The 13,718-nt window shown below is 37.0% G+C and overlaps 1 protein-coding gene across 10 annotated transcripts in view; it reads right to left on the bottom strand.

The window, feature by feature from the left end:
* LOC105499299 (phosphatidylinositol 3-kinase catalytic subunit type 3) overlaps positions 1-13,501 on the bottom strand; it is a 563,324-nt gene extending 549,823 nt beyond the window's left edge. For 9 of the 10 annotated variants that reach the window (XR_011616915.1, XR_011616919.1, XR_011616914.1 and 6 more), the window contains exons 1-3: positions 13,341-13,501; positions 10,673-10,861; positions 6,387-6,530 (exon numbers count right to left, since the gene is read on the bottom strand). Coding sequence is in view for 1 of the 10 variants with exons in the window: in XM_011771834.3 (XP_011770136.1) it covers positions 6,387-6,530; positions 10,673-10,861; positions 13,341-13,408 (401 nt within the window). In the remaining 9 variants the exon portion in view is untranslated. The remainder of the gene's footprint in view (positions 1-6,386; positions 6,531-10,672; positions 10,862-13,340) is intronic. The other variant, XR_011616923.1, reaches the window with a different exon arrangement.
* Positions 13,502-13,718: the final 217 nt, after the last annotated feature.

Genomic DNA, 13,718 nt, shown 5'->3' on the forward strand with positions numbered 1-13,718 from the left:
TTCCTAAGGTAATAAAGATTTTCACTAAACATTATATAATGTGTATAAGTAATGATGCCATAAACATTTAGATTGGGAACTATAAAAGACAGTTACAAACTCATGAGCACAATAAGATCAAAGACCGTATCTGTTAAAAGGTCCTAAAGTTGGCAATAAACCAGGTAATTCTAGTAACTGTATTTGCAAAAGCTTACCTTATGGGCCCATACAAAATGCATCAGCTGGCTGTGATGAATCAAAATTCTCAATATTTATTTATCATGTTAAACATCAAAAGAAAGTTACAGTACAAAAAACACATATACACACGCCTCTTATAAAGTTAATTTTCTTTCTCTTTCAACTGAGATACAGATTCAACATTAAGCAGTCCTGCTTAGAGCAGTCTCTAAGGAACTATGTACAGTGAGATAATATCACTTTAAATAAATATCCTTAAATGTACCTTCAGAAATAGCAGAAGGCTTCCCTTCCTTCTACCTTCCCAACCCCCAGTGAATACTTTGGCTGGCTGAACTTAACTGAATCAAAAATAAGCACATTTGGCAAGAAGTCAGTTTACTAAATGATTTAGGTGCCTTGGGATGGAGCTAGAGAAGATATTTAAGGATAGGGGACGTGGAGGGTATGGGTGATGCCAAGTGACTCAAATGAGCAAGTGAACGTATTACTTTCTTTTGACACTAATGGAACTTTGCAGAGAGTTACACAGCCTCCAGGTGGCAAGGCAGAAGATGCTCAGAGCATCGTGTCCACTTGGGAAATTAAGCCAAACAGGCAAGACAGAAGAAACAGCACAGCAGGATCTCCTTCTGACTCCAGCAGAGGCCCCAGCAACAGCTGCTGTTGATATTCCAGCTTGCAGTGCCAAGCCACTACAGCACCAACTGCCTTGACTTCCAAGATTCACATTTAGAAAAAACAACTGCAAGAGAAATCCGCAGCTTGCATGTGGTTCTTTGCCAGTTCAACCTAACAATCAATCCATTCTTTAGCTACTTTGAACTTTCACAAGCTAGGCTTTCAAATTAAGGATGATACATTATTCTAGCCTTATCCCTAACAAATCAGTCTTTCAATTATTTATTAGACTATTCTCCAAGAAGTTCTGCCTCACACTGACTCACGTAAACAAAACAGATATTAGCCAACAGCAAGAGCTGATAGTCACAAGATTACCAATACTACAATACTAGATGTCTTGAGGAGCAATTTAACAGTATTAAGTACACATGAGACACCTTTAGGGGACAAGGCGAGGGACAGCTGGAGTTATTTCACTGCATAAGAAACATCTGAGGAAACGATGGTTTAAGGCAGTATTTCCCTAAGTTACGAGAATGGTAGTGGCACATGGCATGGTTTTTGAGGACAGGTGGAAGAAAATCTGCACGTGCTTCCTGCTGAGACCACCCAGAATATTCATATTGCCCTGTCTCCCTGGATGGCAGCACCATGCAGGGAAGTAGCTGTGAGCCAGCAGCACAAGATGTCTGCACTCTGCCGTAGCACCAGGAACATCCTGAACATCATCTTTCACAAATCAAAGCTGCACGAGAAGACCTGTACCTGCTGAGGACTAGGGAATGCCTGGTTTTTCTTCAATGCGAGGCAGCTCACCCACAGGGCAAGGCTGCAGGACAGAGAGGAAAAAAACCAAAAAGTTGTTTTAATTTCATAGAGTTTCTTAGAATTCCTTCTTCTGAGGTGAAGGTCAGTACAAGCGCCAGCACAGGGGGAATACAAGTTGGTGATTTAGTCTTTTTTCACTCCACCCCCTCAAAATATCTTAGACCTGTATAAAAATCTTACGTTATGTTAGTTATGTTTGGATAACTGCCTACAACTATATAGGAGTTGAACTGATTAAAAATGAAAATGATGTAAAGCCTGATCTTCACCTTAAGCTGAGAGTGAGCTGAATATCCCGTGCATATCTGACTATGGAAAACAGAACCATTCTAATTAAAGGACCTTTTTTGCAGATACTGTAGGCATATTTTGCAAATCAAATGAATTCCATATCATGTGTATTCACTAGGGATTCTTTTGCTTCAATTTCTAAAATTTAATAGCACAGTTATTGTCATTATATTTAGTCTTACTATTACCCACTAATGTTAAATAATACCTGTTTTCCATGTACAACAGGGATATCGTGTTTTTCTTTTAAAATAAGTGGAAGTTTAAAAAAAGTAAGTTGGGTTAAATAAAAATATCAAGTCAAGAACAATAGGCCAGGTGCGGTGGCTCACGCTTGTAATTCCAGCACTTTGGGAGGGCGAGGCAGGCGGATCACCTGAGGTCAGGAGTTTAAGACCAGCCTGGCCAACATGGTGTAACCCTACCTCTACCAAAAACACAAAAATGAGCTGGGCGTGGTGGCAGGTGCCTGTAATCCCAGCTACTCAGGAGGCTGAAGAAGGAGAATCGCTTGAACCCAGGAGGCGGAGATTGCAGTGAGCTGAGATCGTACCACAGCAGGGCAACAGAGTGAGAATCCATCTCAAAAAAAAAGGATAATATACTTAGTAAAGAGATATGAATGGAATTCTAAAAGTGATAAGTAAATGACTCAAGTTGGAGAAATCAAGCTTTAAGTGAGATAATTTCACGCAATCAGTGCTTCTCTCTAACAGGTTTCATTCATATCGGGCATCTGATGTGTTCGCGACATGAAGGAGTAGGATGACCTATTTTCCAGTTAGAGTTAAGAGAAAACAGATGACTTTCCAAGATTCAAAGTCTTATTTTAGTTAATGGCAGAAAACAAATTTAAGTAACCACTCACTTATTGCTACTGCTCCCTTTATAGAAATCCTTGGGGTTTAATGACTTTTTTAAAGTAGAACAAGTGCTACTGATTTATCTTTTAAGCACGCTGGCAGCTTGGTTTGGATGGGAGGTAAAGGAATTTTCCTTTCACTGGGATATACACAGAATTACAAATAAAGTGGGCTCCAAGGGAAGGAGTAAAGAAGAGGAACACATGAACGTATGTATAAGTCACATTAATAAACTACTATCACAAAGGTCAGTTCAGTGCTTCTCAAAATGTGGTCCATAGGCTCCCTTTCACAGAATCACTCAGGAAGATTGTTTAAAACGCTGATTCTTGGGCCCTACCACAGACACAATGAGTTAGTGAGAACCCAGGAAGATGCTTTTCTCATAGGCTTCCCAGATGATTCTTAAACACAGGTTGATTACTACTGATTTAGTGTAGTACCTTTAAAAAAAGTGCCAGAAGCCAAACAAAACAGTACCAAAAATCAATCTGAGAGTTTGTTTAGATGTAGGCAGGTCATTTCACTGCATCTGTGGACATTTCAATTGTCCCACAATTATATCCTACTCAGAAAATCCCATGAAACTAGATCCTAAAGTCCTCTAAAATGCACGAGTACTAACAGGTGTTTTTATGAGAGAACTTCCTATTGATATTCCAGAAGGTAAACCACTTGTGATGAATCTGGGAGGAAAAACTAAGAGGAACATCTAGTTATTTCTCAAAAACATTTAGCCACTAAAAAGAGCTGTACATTTTTCTTTTTATTCTCTGTTGCAAACAAGCCCCTCCCTAGTAACAAAAAATAAGGGGTAAATACTCTGTAAAAGAAATAATACTGATTTAGTAATATGTCCATTCTGCTGTAACATGCTATTTTATCAAGAAGTATATTTTAAAACTGAAAGTTACAATGTTTCAGACTATATTGAAATTATTTTTCCTGTGTGGATTTTAATAACAAATATCTCTTTAATAGCCACATTAAACTAAAATACCTAGGTATTAGTAAGCAACCAAGCTATTCCAAATGGGATTACATCTAGATTTCATGGATGAGCTCAGAAGCCTTTCCGACACACTCTATTTCTGGATAGAAAAGTTTAATATTATAAAGGCATCAATTCTCTCTTTAATTAACATATATAATTCAGTAAGATTTTCTAACAAAGTAACAGTGAGTTTAATTGAGAAAATAATATTAAAATTTATCTGCCAAAACAAACCTGGAAATATTTTAAAAGAAAGACTAGGCCGGGCGCGGTGGCTCACGCCTGTAATCCCAGCACTTTGGGAGACCGAGGCGGGCGGATCACAAGGTCAGGAGATCGAGACCACGGTGAAACCCCGTCTCTACTAAAAATACAAAAAATTAGCCGGGCGTGGTTGTGGGCGCCTGTAGTCCCAGCTACTCGGGAGGCTGAGGCAGGAGAACGGCGTGAACCCGGGAGGCGGAGCTTGCAGTGAGCCGAGATCGCGCCACTGCACTCCAGCCTGGGCGACAGAGCGAGACTCCGTCTCAAAAAAAAAAAAAAAAAAAAAAAAAAAGAAAGACTAATAAGAATTACCCCTATCTAATATTTAAACATTTTATAATACTATCCTAACTGACAGAATAGCCCAGGAATGATACCTAATATTTATTGAGATCATTTTAATATGTATTCAATACATAAATATATGATATAATATTTATCAGGACCATTAAATGTATTTAGTAATGTAATAATCATAAACTACTTAATGAGGGAGATACTATTGTTCTTTCATTTAACATATGAAAACATTGAGGCATAAGATTAAGTAATTTGCCCAAGGATACACAGATACTAAGCAAAGAAGCCAAGATTTGAAGCCAGATAATCTACAACTTGCTTTCCTAACCACTATAGCACTATACACTAAAATGCCTCTCTTAGACTTCAACACAAGATGAATTGAGTATATAAGGATGCTATTTTAAAATAGCTGGATAAGATGGCTTATTTAATAAGCAGTGTAGGGACAAATATTCAAACCATTTGTTTTGGTTTTCTCTAAAAAGCTATTCTCACTATATCCTTCCTTTCACAATAGTAATTTTAGATAAATCAAAGATTTTAATGTAAAGGAATAAAAGCATAACAGAAGAAAGCATTTTAAAGAACCTTAAATGGGAACTTTCTAAAACATTAAATTCACAATCCAAAAACTAAAAACTGATAGCTTCAAGATAACAATTTAAAATACATGAAGAGCAAACAAATACATACTAAGTCAAAAGAACAAGCCAAACCAGAAAAGCAGTATTTGTAACATAACCCACAACGGGCTAATTTCATTCATCTACAAAGACTCCTTATATATCAATAAGAAAACGACAACTCAAAAAAAAAAAAAAAAGCAAAGAATTTTATGGTATGTGAATTATATCTCAATTTCTAAAAAGGACAAAGTACCTCGAAAAGCAATTCATGGAAACATAAACACAAATAGTCAATAAACACTCCAAAATATGATCTTCCTCATCCTTAATGACGTAAAAATTAAATAACATTTTTTAACTTTAAAGTAGACAAAAATTAAGACATTTGTAATATCCAGACAGATTAAGATCTATACCATTTCACACTGAAAGGAACCAGAACTTCTTTCAGAGATTTCAGGTCTGGAGCAAAAAATTATCAAATGATCCTGGAAAAACTTGTCTACCACAAAGCAAAGAAGCTACCAATCACTACTAGTGTACTGTCCAAAGGACATGGGGTCTACTTGAAGGAGCTCCTACTGACCAAAAATGGGATTTTTTGAGCATTATAAAGAGTAAAGACAGCAATGGACTGAAACATATAAAAAACAGAATGTACAAAAGCCATCAATCATCACCTTTACAAGTTACTAGGGCACAAACTCATTAGTCTTGAAATTGATAAAGGGAAAGAAAATTAAACATTTATCTGTCTTTCCTATATGAACTAACTAAATACTTGATGAAGGACCAAGTTCTTTAGTGAAAAATTCCAATTAGTAAATGCAGAATAATAATAGAAAGTCACAAGTCCTCTAAAGATAGACTGAGTCCTCTGTCCCTGGAGAAAAAGGATATAGCGAAAATATCCTTTGGAACTGTGGTTTTTTTTTTTTTTTTTTTTTAACAATAAACATTTAGTATTTGTACATGTTTCAGAAACTGAATTATCTTTTCTACCACAATCATTACTATCATTAGCAAATGAATGCTTTTTAATCCTGTTTTTCATCCTTTCTATCAATATTATAAAAAAGCAGATAAACCCTATAACAAAGCAGTTATAGTATACGTCAAAGTCACTTTTCCCTAAAAGCAAGGTTCTATTTCCCAATGACTTCTATTTTCTAGCAGAAATCACACTACCAATCACCAACAGTAGAGCAATATAAATTGATTTCTTTATCTATCTGTATATCCTATAGGAAATACATGCTAAATTCAGTATAAGGAATGATCAAATCATATGTACCTAACTGGTTTACACTGGAGCCCGGGCATAAACTATTAAAGCCTTCCCTCATTCTGAAAAAGAAAAGGGTCAGAAAGCAGCTACACTCCTACAGATGAGACCAACAGATTGCTTACCCGTATTTTCCAAAGAGCGAAACCGTTGTTCCTCCTACAGGCACTGCTTTTCCAGGTCCATACACATCCCATATGGTGAGCGCCACTTGGGCATTCCTGGGCAGGTCAGGGTATTTTACTGGTAGTTTCAGCCATTCGTTCCAGCTATGGAAATAAAGTTAACATAAATCAGAAATATATATATGCGTGTGTGTGTATATATGTGTGTGTATATATGTACGTAGATGAATAAACGTGTGTGTGTATATGTATATAGATAAACCCTCTATATATTTATGTAAATTTTCTTATACATTTAAACCTCATACTGTATTCGATAATTTCAACCCTCTTCAAGAGAAGCTGGCTTTTAAACTCCAAAAGAATACTGTGCCAACATTATACAAACTATTCCCTAGCAGACACATAGAATTCTATTTCTGTTTACTCAAAATTATTCTGTTCATTCAAAGTTATTATCTAAGGGACATATCCTAGTCTATGTTAAATACATCTGTATTGATAAAATATTTAACAAAATTTCCAAAAACTTAAACAACAAATCATTTATATATGCCATAGAAATTAGGGATGGCTATCAATTTCAAGAAAAAGAGTTATTAAATCCTTTTCTTCTACGAAATACTTTTTTTAAAAAATCACGTGCTTAAGAAAGCCAGTATCTACTATACATAGGCTCAAACAACTAAATGAAATTATTTAATTACTAGCCACACGGTAGGGCAGGCTAAAAAGAAAAACACTAAGCAGTGCCATCTTTTGCCAATGAATAAACCACACACCAGCTAAAGTTAAAGACAACAATAAGCAATTTCTTTTTGGAAAATATTGTGATATTTCTTATTCTGTCTAATGACAACGAGACAATACCAATGACCAACTAATCATTTGTCTCAAACCTTTTGCTATTCAACACCAGGCAACAACACCTCTTTCAATCAAAGCAACTGCACTTAATCTGTTTTATATACTAGCCTTCTGCAGAAGAATTCTTTTGAAAAAAAAAAAAAAATGATGCTATTTTGGAAGGCCGAGGTGGGCAGATCACTTGAAGTCAGGAGTTCGAGACCAGCTTGGCCAACATGGTAAAACCCCCGTCTCTACTAAAAATACAAAAAAAAATTAGCCAGGCGTGTTGGCGCGCCTGCAGTCCCAGCTACTTGGGAGCCTGAGGCAGGAGAATCGCTTGAACCCAGGGGGCAGAGATTGCAGTGAGCCAAGATCATGCCACTGCACTCCAGCCTGGCGACAGAGTGAGACTCCATGTCAAAAAAAAAAAAAAATCCTTCAGCTAAAAACTTTGAAAACTGCTCCAGATATTCTAGAAGTTATAGAAAAATCTAGTCAGACACCAAAAAGGTATATTTTTGGACACCACTTTGTTTTCTTCCTCTTCATGCATCATCCCTATCCCATCTGCTAACCCTCATTAACCTTAAGATTACATTCACCTGGCAACAATCAAAACATCACAAGATTGCAGAGCCTAAATCTGGATGGTCCAATCCCCACCAAGTACCCCCATCACCGCATACCACTGTGCTAGCACTCGAATCTGATTAAAATACTTCTGTATCCTAACTTTGTAATTTTTGAATTAGATGGTATTAATATGTCTCTCTACAGCCATTTTCAAAACCTTTATGAGACAATGTGAAATATAAGTGTTCTTAAAAATGTAAACTACTTCCCTGAAGAATAATATTCACATAAGAAAAACTTAGAAATTTGCAGTACATACACCTAAAGATGAGAATTTACCTTAAGTGTAATTAAAGAAAGTACAAGTGTCCCTCATGGGATCTGTTAGTGTAGGACAAAACAGGACATGCTATGATAGACTTGAATAAATTTTGAATGAGTTCCTCATTATTAGAACTCTCACAACCCACTATCAGAAAGTCAGAAATCAAACAGATTTAAATCTCATACTGGCCCTAAAACACAATCTGAACTAAGGAATGCAAAAATTTGGACAGCAAGAGATCCCTTTATGACCTAATTTATTCTTTCCAAGGTTTATACAGTATCTCTTATAAGCAAATACTTAACAAAGAATAAGGACTATTTAAAGTTTTTACCTCCATTCATTTTAGGATGGCAATTTTTGTTTTGATGAACTACCAATAAATTCAACTTTTGAACGCTAAAGAGCAGGATGTATAAAATGTGCAAATGTTTTCTCTTAGTCTTCTAAAGACTATTTTTTTTTTACTTTATTTTATTTTATTTTTATTTTTGAGACAGAGCCTCGCTCTGTTGCCTAGGCTGGAGTGTAGTTGCTCAATCTCGGCTCACTGCAACCTCTGCCTCCTGGGTTCCAGCGATTCTCCTGCCTCAGCCTCCCAAGTAGCCGGGATTACAGGTGCCTACCACCATGCCCAGCTAATTTTTGTATTTTTAGTAGAGAGGGGGTTTTACCATGTTGGCCAGGCTGGTCTTGAACACCTGACCTCAGGTGATCCACCCAGACAGTATTTTTTTTAAAAGTCTATTCTCATGGTATTTTATCAAAAATAAGGTGTTTTTCTAAATCTATTGTCTACATAGCTTAGACATTTTAATTTCAAAGTAGTTTTAAATAATTTTAAGTACTTTCCTTATTAAGTACTTTCACAATTTAAAAATTACAAATTTTTAAAATTCAAACTTTTAGAGATCAAACATGGGAGTTTTCACATTCTTGCAAATATATAATATAAAAATTAATGCAGAGAAGAGTTGGCAAATGGGAGGACGAGGAGAAAATCTTTAACCTTTTAATTGAGAATTTGCTTTTGCTGTAATCTCCTTTTTTGTCAAGTCATGCAACAAAACCCACCATACATTTTTCCTCACCAAAATGTTTTTGACTTTCTAGACCTAAATTTGTTTTAACTCTTTTGTGAGTAATAGGTGACCTCAAAAATCTAATTAAAGCTTTGAGCTCTGTCCTTGAAAAAATACAGAAGACACAAAATTCTGCATACACCTTCAGGGGTTTGAAGACTTCCTGATTCCAGTTTAAGAATCTCTGATACAATTAAGGAATTCGGCTCCATTGTTTTAAATGTGATGGTGATGATACTATAGTTATGCTTTAAAAACAGATATACAGAAATACTTACAGTTAAGTTGTTATAACGTTTGAGATTTGTTTCAAAATGGTGAGAATACAAGATTGGCCATGAGTTAACAGTAGGTATATAACAGAAACGTAGGCGTTCACTGTATTATTCTATGTTCATAGGTTTAAAATTTCCCAGAATAAGAAGTATTAAGTATATAGAGACATATTTTTTACGTGTGTGTATATCTACATACACACATCTCTCTCTCTCTCTCTCTATATATATATATATATACACACAGATATATCAGATATATATAGAAATACAGATAGACTAGATAGACAGATAGACTAGATAGACAGGCAGACAGATCTCTCTCCACAAAAGACTACTGAAGAAACTACACCATTAAAATATTTGGTTTTGACATAGCCAGATCACCAGAGTTCAGGCTTCTGCTCTCTGAAAACCCTTTCCAGCCACACTTGGTGACGCCTGGGACACACAGGGTTGAACCCTCTATGGCACAGTCTGGCTGTCCATGTGGTCACATCCTGTCTCCCAAGGAATATGCTTTCCTTAAAAGCATACAGCCTGTGTATCCTGCAGTGAGCCTACCAGAGTGCTGAATAACACTCACTCATTAAACATCAGAACTGCACTATATAGTCTATCAAATAAGAAGTGTCAAGAAGTCATATTAAAGATCCACAATACTCTTTTGAAAAAACAGGAACTTCATGTTCATCATATTTACCCTGCATCTTGACAATGTTTTGCTAATGTACCATGCTGAATAAACCATGAATCTAAATTAGTTTCATATGTAAAATAATAATAAAAATTTTAACTGAACAGATGGCAACAGAGCTATCTCTAAAGATCTGAGCTCCAAACATCAGGTTGGACAATATTTCAGACTATCCAGAAGTATTTCTGCGTTCAAGAGCAGAAGATGGTAAAATGCCACAGATGTGTTTGGTCATGTAAATCAATCAAGTGCTTATCAAAATGTCGATATGCTAAATACAAACATAAATCCATTTCCATTTCAACTGCAGTTATAATACTGATATGCATAGTACTTTATCTGAGTATGTTTCTACTTCAAATGATTTGATCAATGCCTATAGGCATTAAGAAATTCTTCTATAATTCTACTAAATTATACTGGCAGCATCCATAAAGAAAGGTAAGAACAGTCTGGAACATACCATAAGCCAGAAAAAAACTTACTTCCATCTTGTACTAAATGCTTTGTAGGATGTTCTCACTGGCAAGGCCAAAGGCTTCCCTTCTGCAAAAACCTGACAAGTAACATAAAGATCCGAGCATGTCTCTTGGTATAGTCCTGAAAACTTCAACATTGGGTCTTCTAGGACAGCTTTATAACTCTTTTGTTCTCTCTTCCCTTCCAAGCTTCCTCTGAAAGCACAAGAGCAACAATGTTTTAGACCTGAATTTTTTAAACATGTACATATATGCATAAGAACTAAGCATGTACATATATGCTTTAAGCATGTATACAAATGCATAAGTATAAAAAGAGTTTACCTTTGTGTTAAGGTATGCTACTTAAACAACATTTTCCTGTATATGCAATTAATGTCATTTTTATATATGGTAAGGGTTTCTTAAAATCCTAACATACCTAATATCAGTCCTATCTTCATCAACACATTTCTCTATTTTATACTTCTGAATTTTAAACCCTGCCACCAACCCTTGATCTACCCTCCAGAAGTCACCAGCTTTCTAGACCTTGGTTTCATTTTCTTCATCTCAAGTTGACCACATATTCATCTGTTCTTTCAGGAAACATTTACTATCGTGGGCATAGAAGTCCAGAAGAAAGAAAAGATAAACAATACAGTATTACAATAAAATATTAAGTCATTGCTTCTGGGGAGAAAAATTTACTTTTAACTGCATGTTTTTATTCTACTCTTTCCTTTTTTTTTTTTTTTTTTTTTTACTATGCATATGCACTGTCTGATCATTTCTGTAAAAAATAGTGGTGTAAGTCATAAAAGATACGGACAGGATACTATCAGAGGGAGGAAAATTTTTTTTTTTTTTTTTTTTTTTTGAGACGGAGTCTCACTCTGTCCCCCTTGCTGGAGTGCAGTGGCCGGATCTCAGCTCACTGCAAGCTCCGCCTCCCGGGTTCAGGCCATTCTCCTGCCTCAGCCTCCCGAGTAGCTGGGACTACAGGCGCCCGCCACCTCGCCCGGCTAGTTTTTTTGTATTTTTTTTTTTTTAGTAGAGACGGGGTTTCACTGTGTTAGCCAGGATGGTCTCGATCTCCTGACCTCGTGATGGGAGGAACACTTTTTAGACATCAAGATTACATCAGATACTGTGCCAGAATTTTGTATGTTCTTTCTTACATAATTTTCACCATATTCTCATTTTATAAATGAGGAAACAGAGACTTATAAACTAAACTCATTATCCAAAGTCACAAAGTAACAGAGCTGAGAATAAACACTAGGGCAGGGAGGCCAAAGCCAATATTCTTCCCATTACAGCAAGATAAATCAGAGTCTCAAGAGTACTTAGGCTGGCGTGGGGAAGGGACTTAGGACCCCAGATAGATGTCTGAAATGATCCTGAACAATGCATAAGAGTTGGAGCAAAAGATGCAGAACGTCATCTCAAAGGGAAAGGCAACAGAGCGATACCCTGCCTCAAAAAAAAGAAAAAAAAAAAAAGGATCCGCTTTTCGGTTTTTCTTTATTTTTAATGTTCAAACATTTCAAAAAATGCATTCGTATATTCAAGAAATACTGAACATCAAGCTGAAGGAAATCCCTTTATCAATACTGATCCTGTATAAACTACTAGTGGTGTATGCTATGGAAAATACTTTAAATGGCTGTATAAAGTATCATACAAAGGTACAACGTGGTTGTTGACATACTACTTTTACCACCATCACCACAAACTAAAAAGTAAAGGATTTTGTCAGCGAATAAGGGACTTCTGAAAATAAAATGAAACGATCATTCAAAGGTACATCTGACAACTGAGAAAATTTATTTATCACTTACTGCAGGCCTTTGACCAACACATATTTGTTGAATATTAACTGAACATACACAAGAAATGTTTATTAATTATGGATGATGCTGTGGTCAATAATTTGTGATAGCTTTGACAACACTTCTATATGACCACCTTAAAAGAGATATAATTTCCAACTCTGTTTTGTCCGTCCCTCGTCATTCTACCAGTTCCATTATCCTCATCTCAAGATACCACGCTCCTGACCTTTACTTCAGCCGTGGTGCCCCAAAGTTTTCCTGCAACGACTCTTTCCTCCTATCTTCTTGGTACCCTTGCAACTGGCACCCTCATCTTTGACTTATTCCCAACTTCCCTGACTAAACACTGCCATACTACCCAAAGATTCACCCTAGGCCTCTATCACCTCCCGTGCTGCTAATATACCATGTGCTCATCTTATTCTCGACTATCGCATCTGATTGTGCCTACCTCTCCATAATTTCTGAAGCCTTCATTCCACCCTACAAGCCCCGTTCCAAAATAAAGATCGTCCTCTTACTTACGAAGAGGCTCGATTTCTTAATTTACAATAAAATAGTAATAAACTCTCAAGAGGCTGAACAGCAAAAACTTTAAAGACTGTAAAATACAGTGGAACTTAAGGGCTATTCCTACCGCTGTGCTTCTCATAGAGACCACGTATTAAATCCTTTTCCAACAGAGCCCCTCTCCACGATCCACTCTCTGGCGCCTCCCTGGCTACAGCCCTCCCAGCCGCCCCAGGTCCGCGCCTTGAGACGAGTCACATACTTTCTCCCTCTCACTCCCAACAAGCCCCCACCCCTACGCCCCTACGCCCCAGCAATCCCACTCCCTGTCCCGAGGATTCTCTTACATCTTAAGCTGGACGTTGATATCCAGGTCACAACTGTAGATGTAGTGAAACTTCTCTGCTTCCCCCATCGCAACGTCGGCGAGGGTACGACCTATAGCGGAAAAATTACAGGAACGACAACAGAAATGAACCAGCTGAGTCCCACAACAGAGGAACTTCCGGTTCCGCCCTCGCCAGCACGCCTCCAATCCCAGCCTGGAGCGAGTTCCGACGCGGCGGAACTCCCGGCCGAAACAACTCTTCTGCGCATGTGCACAGGCGCCCACCATCTTGCTTAAGGGTAAATGTATACGGGAAACGGCTTATCCGATTACATTCCAGTTTTCCTGTCTTGACAGCACTTTTTTTTTTTAAAGAAAAAGAGACGCTATCATTTGA

Source organism: Macaca nemestrina, chromosome 19 (assembly GCF_043159975.1).
Source record: "Macaca nemestrina isolate mMacNem1 chromosome 19, mMacNem.hap1, whole genome shotgun sequence".
NCBI classification, from domain to species: Eukaryota; Metazoa; Chordata; class Mammalia; order Primates; family Cercopithecidae; genus Macaca; species Macaca nemestrina.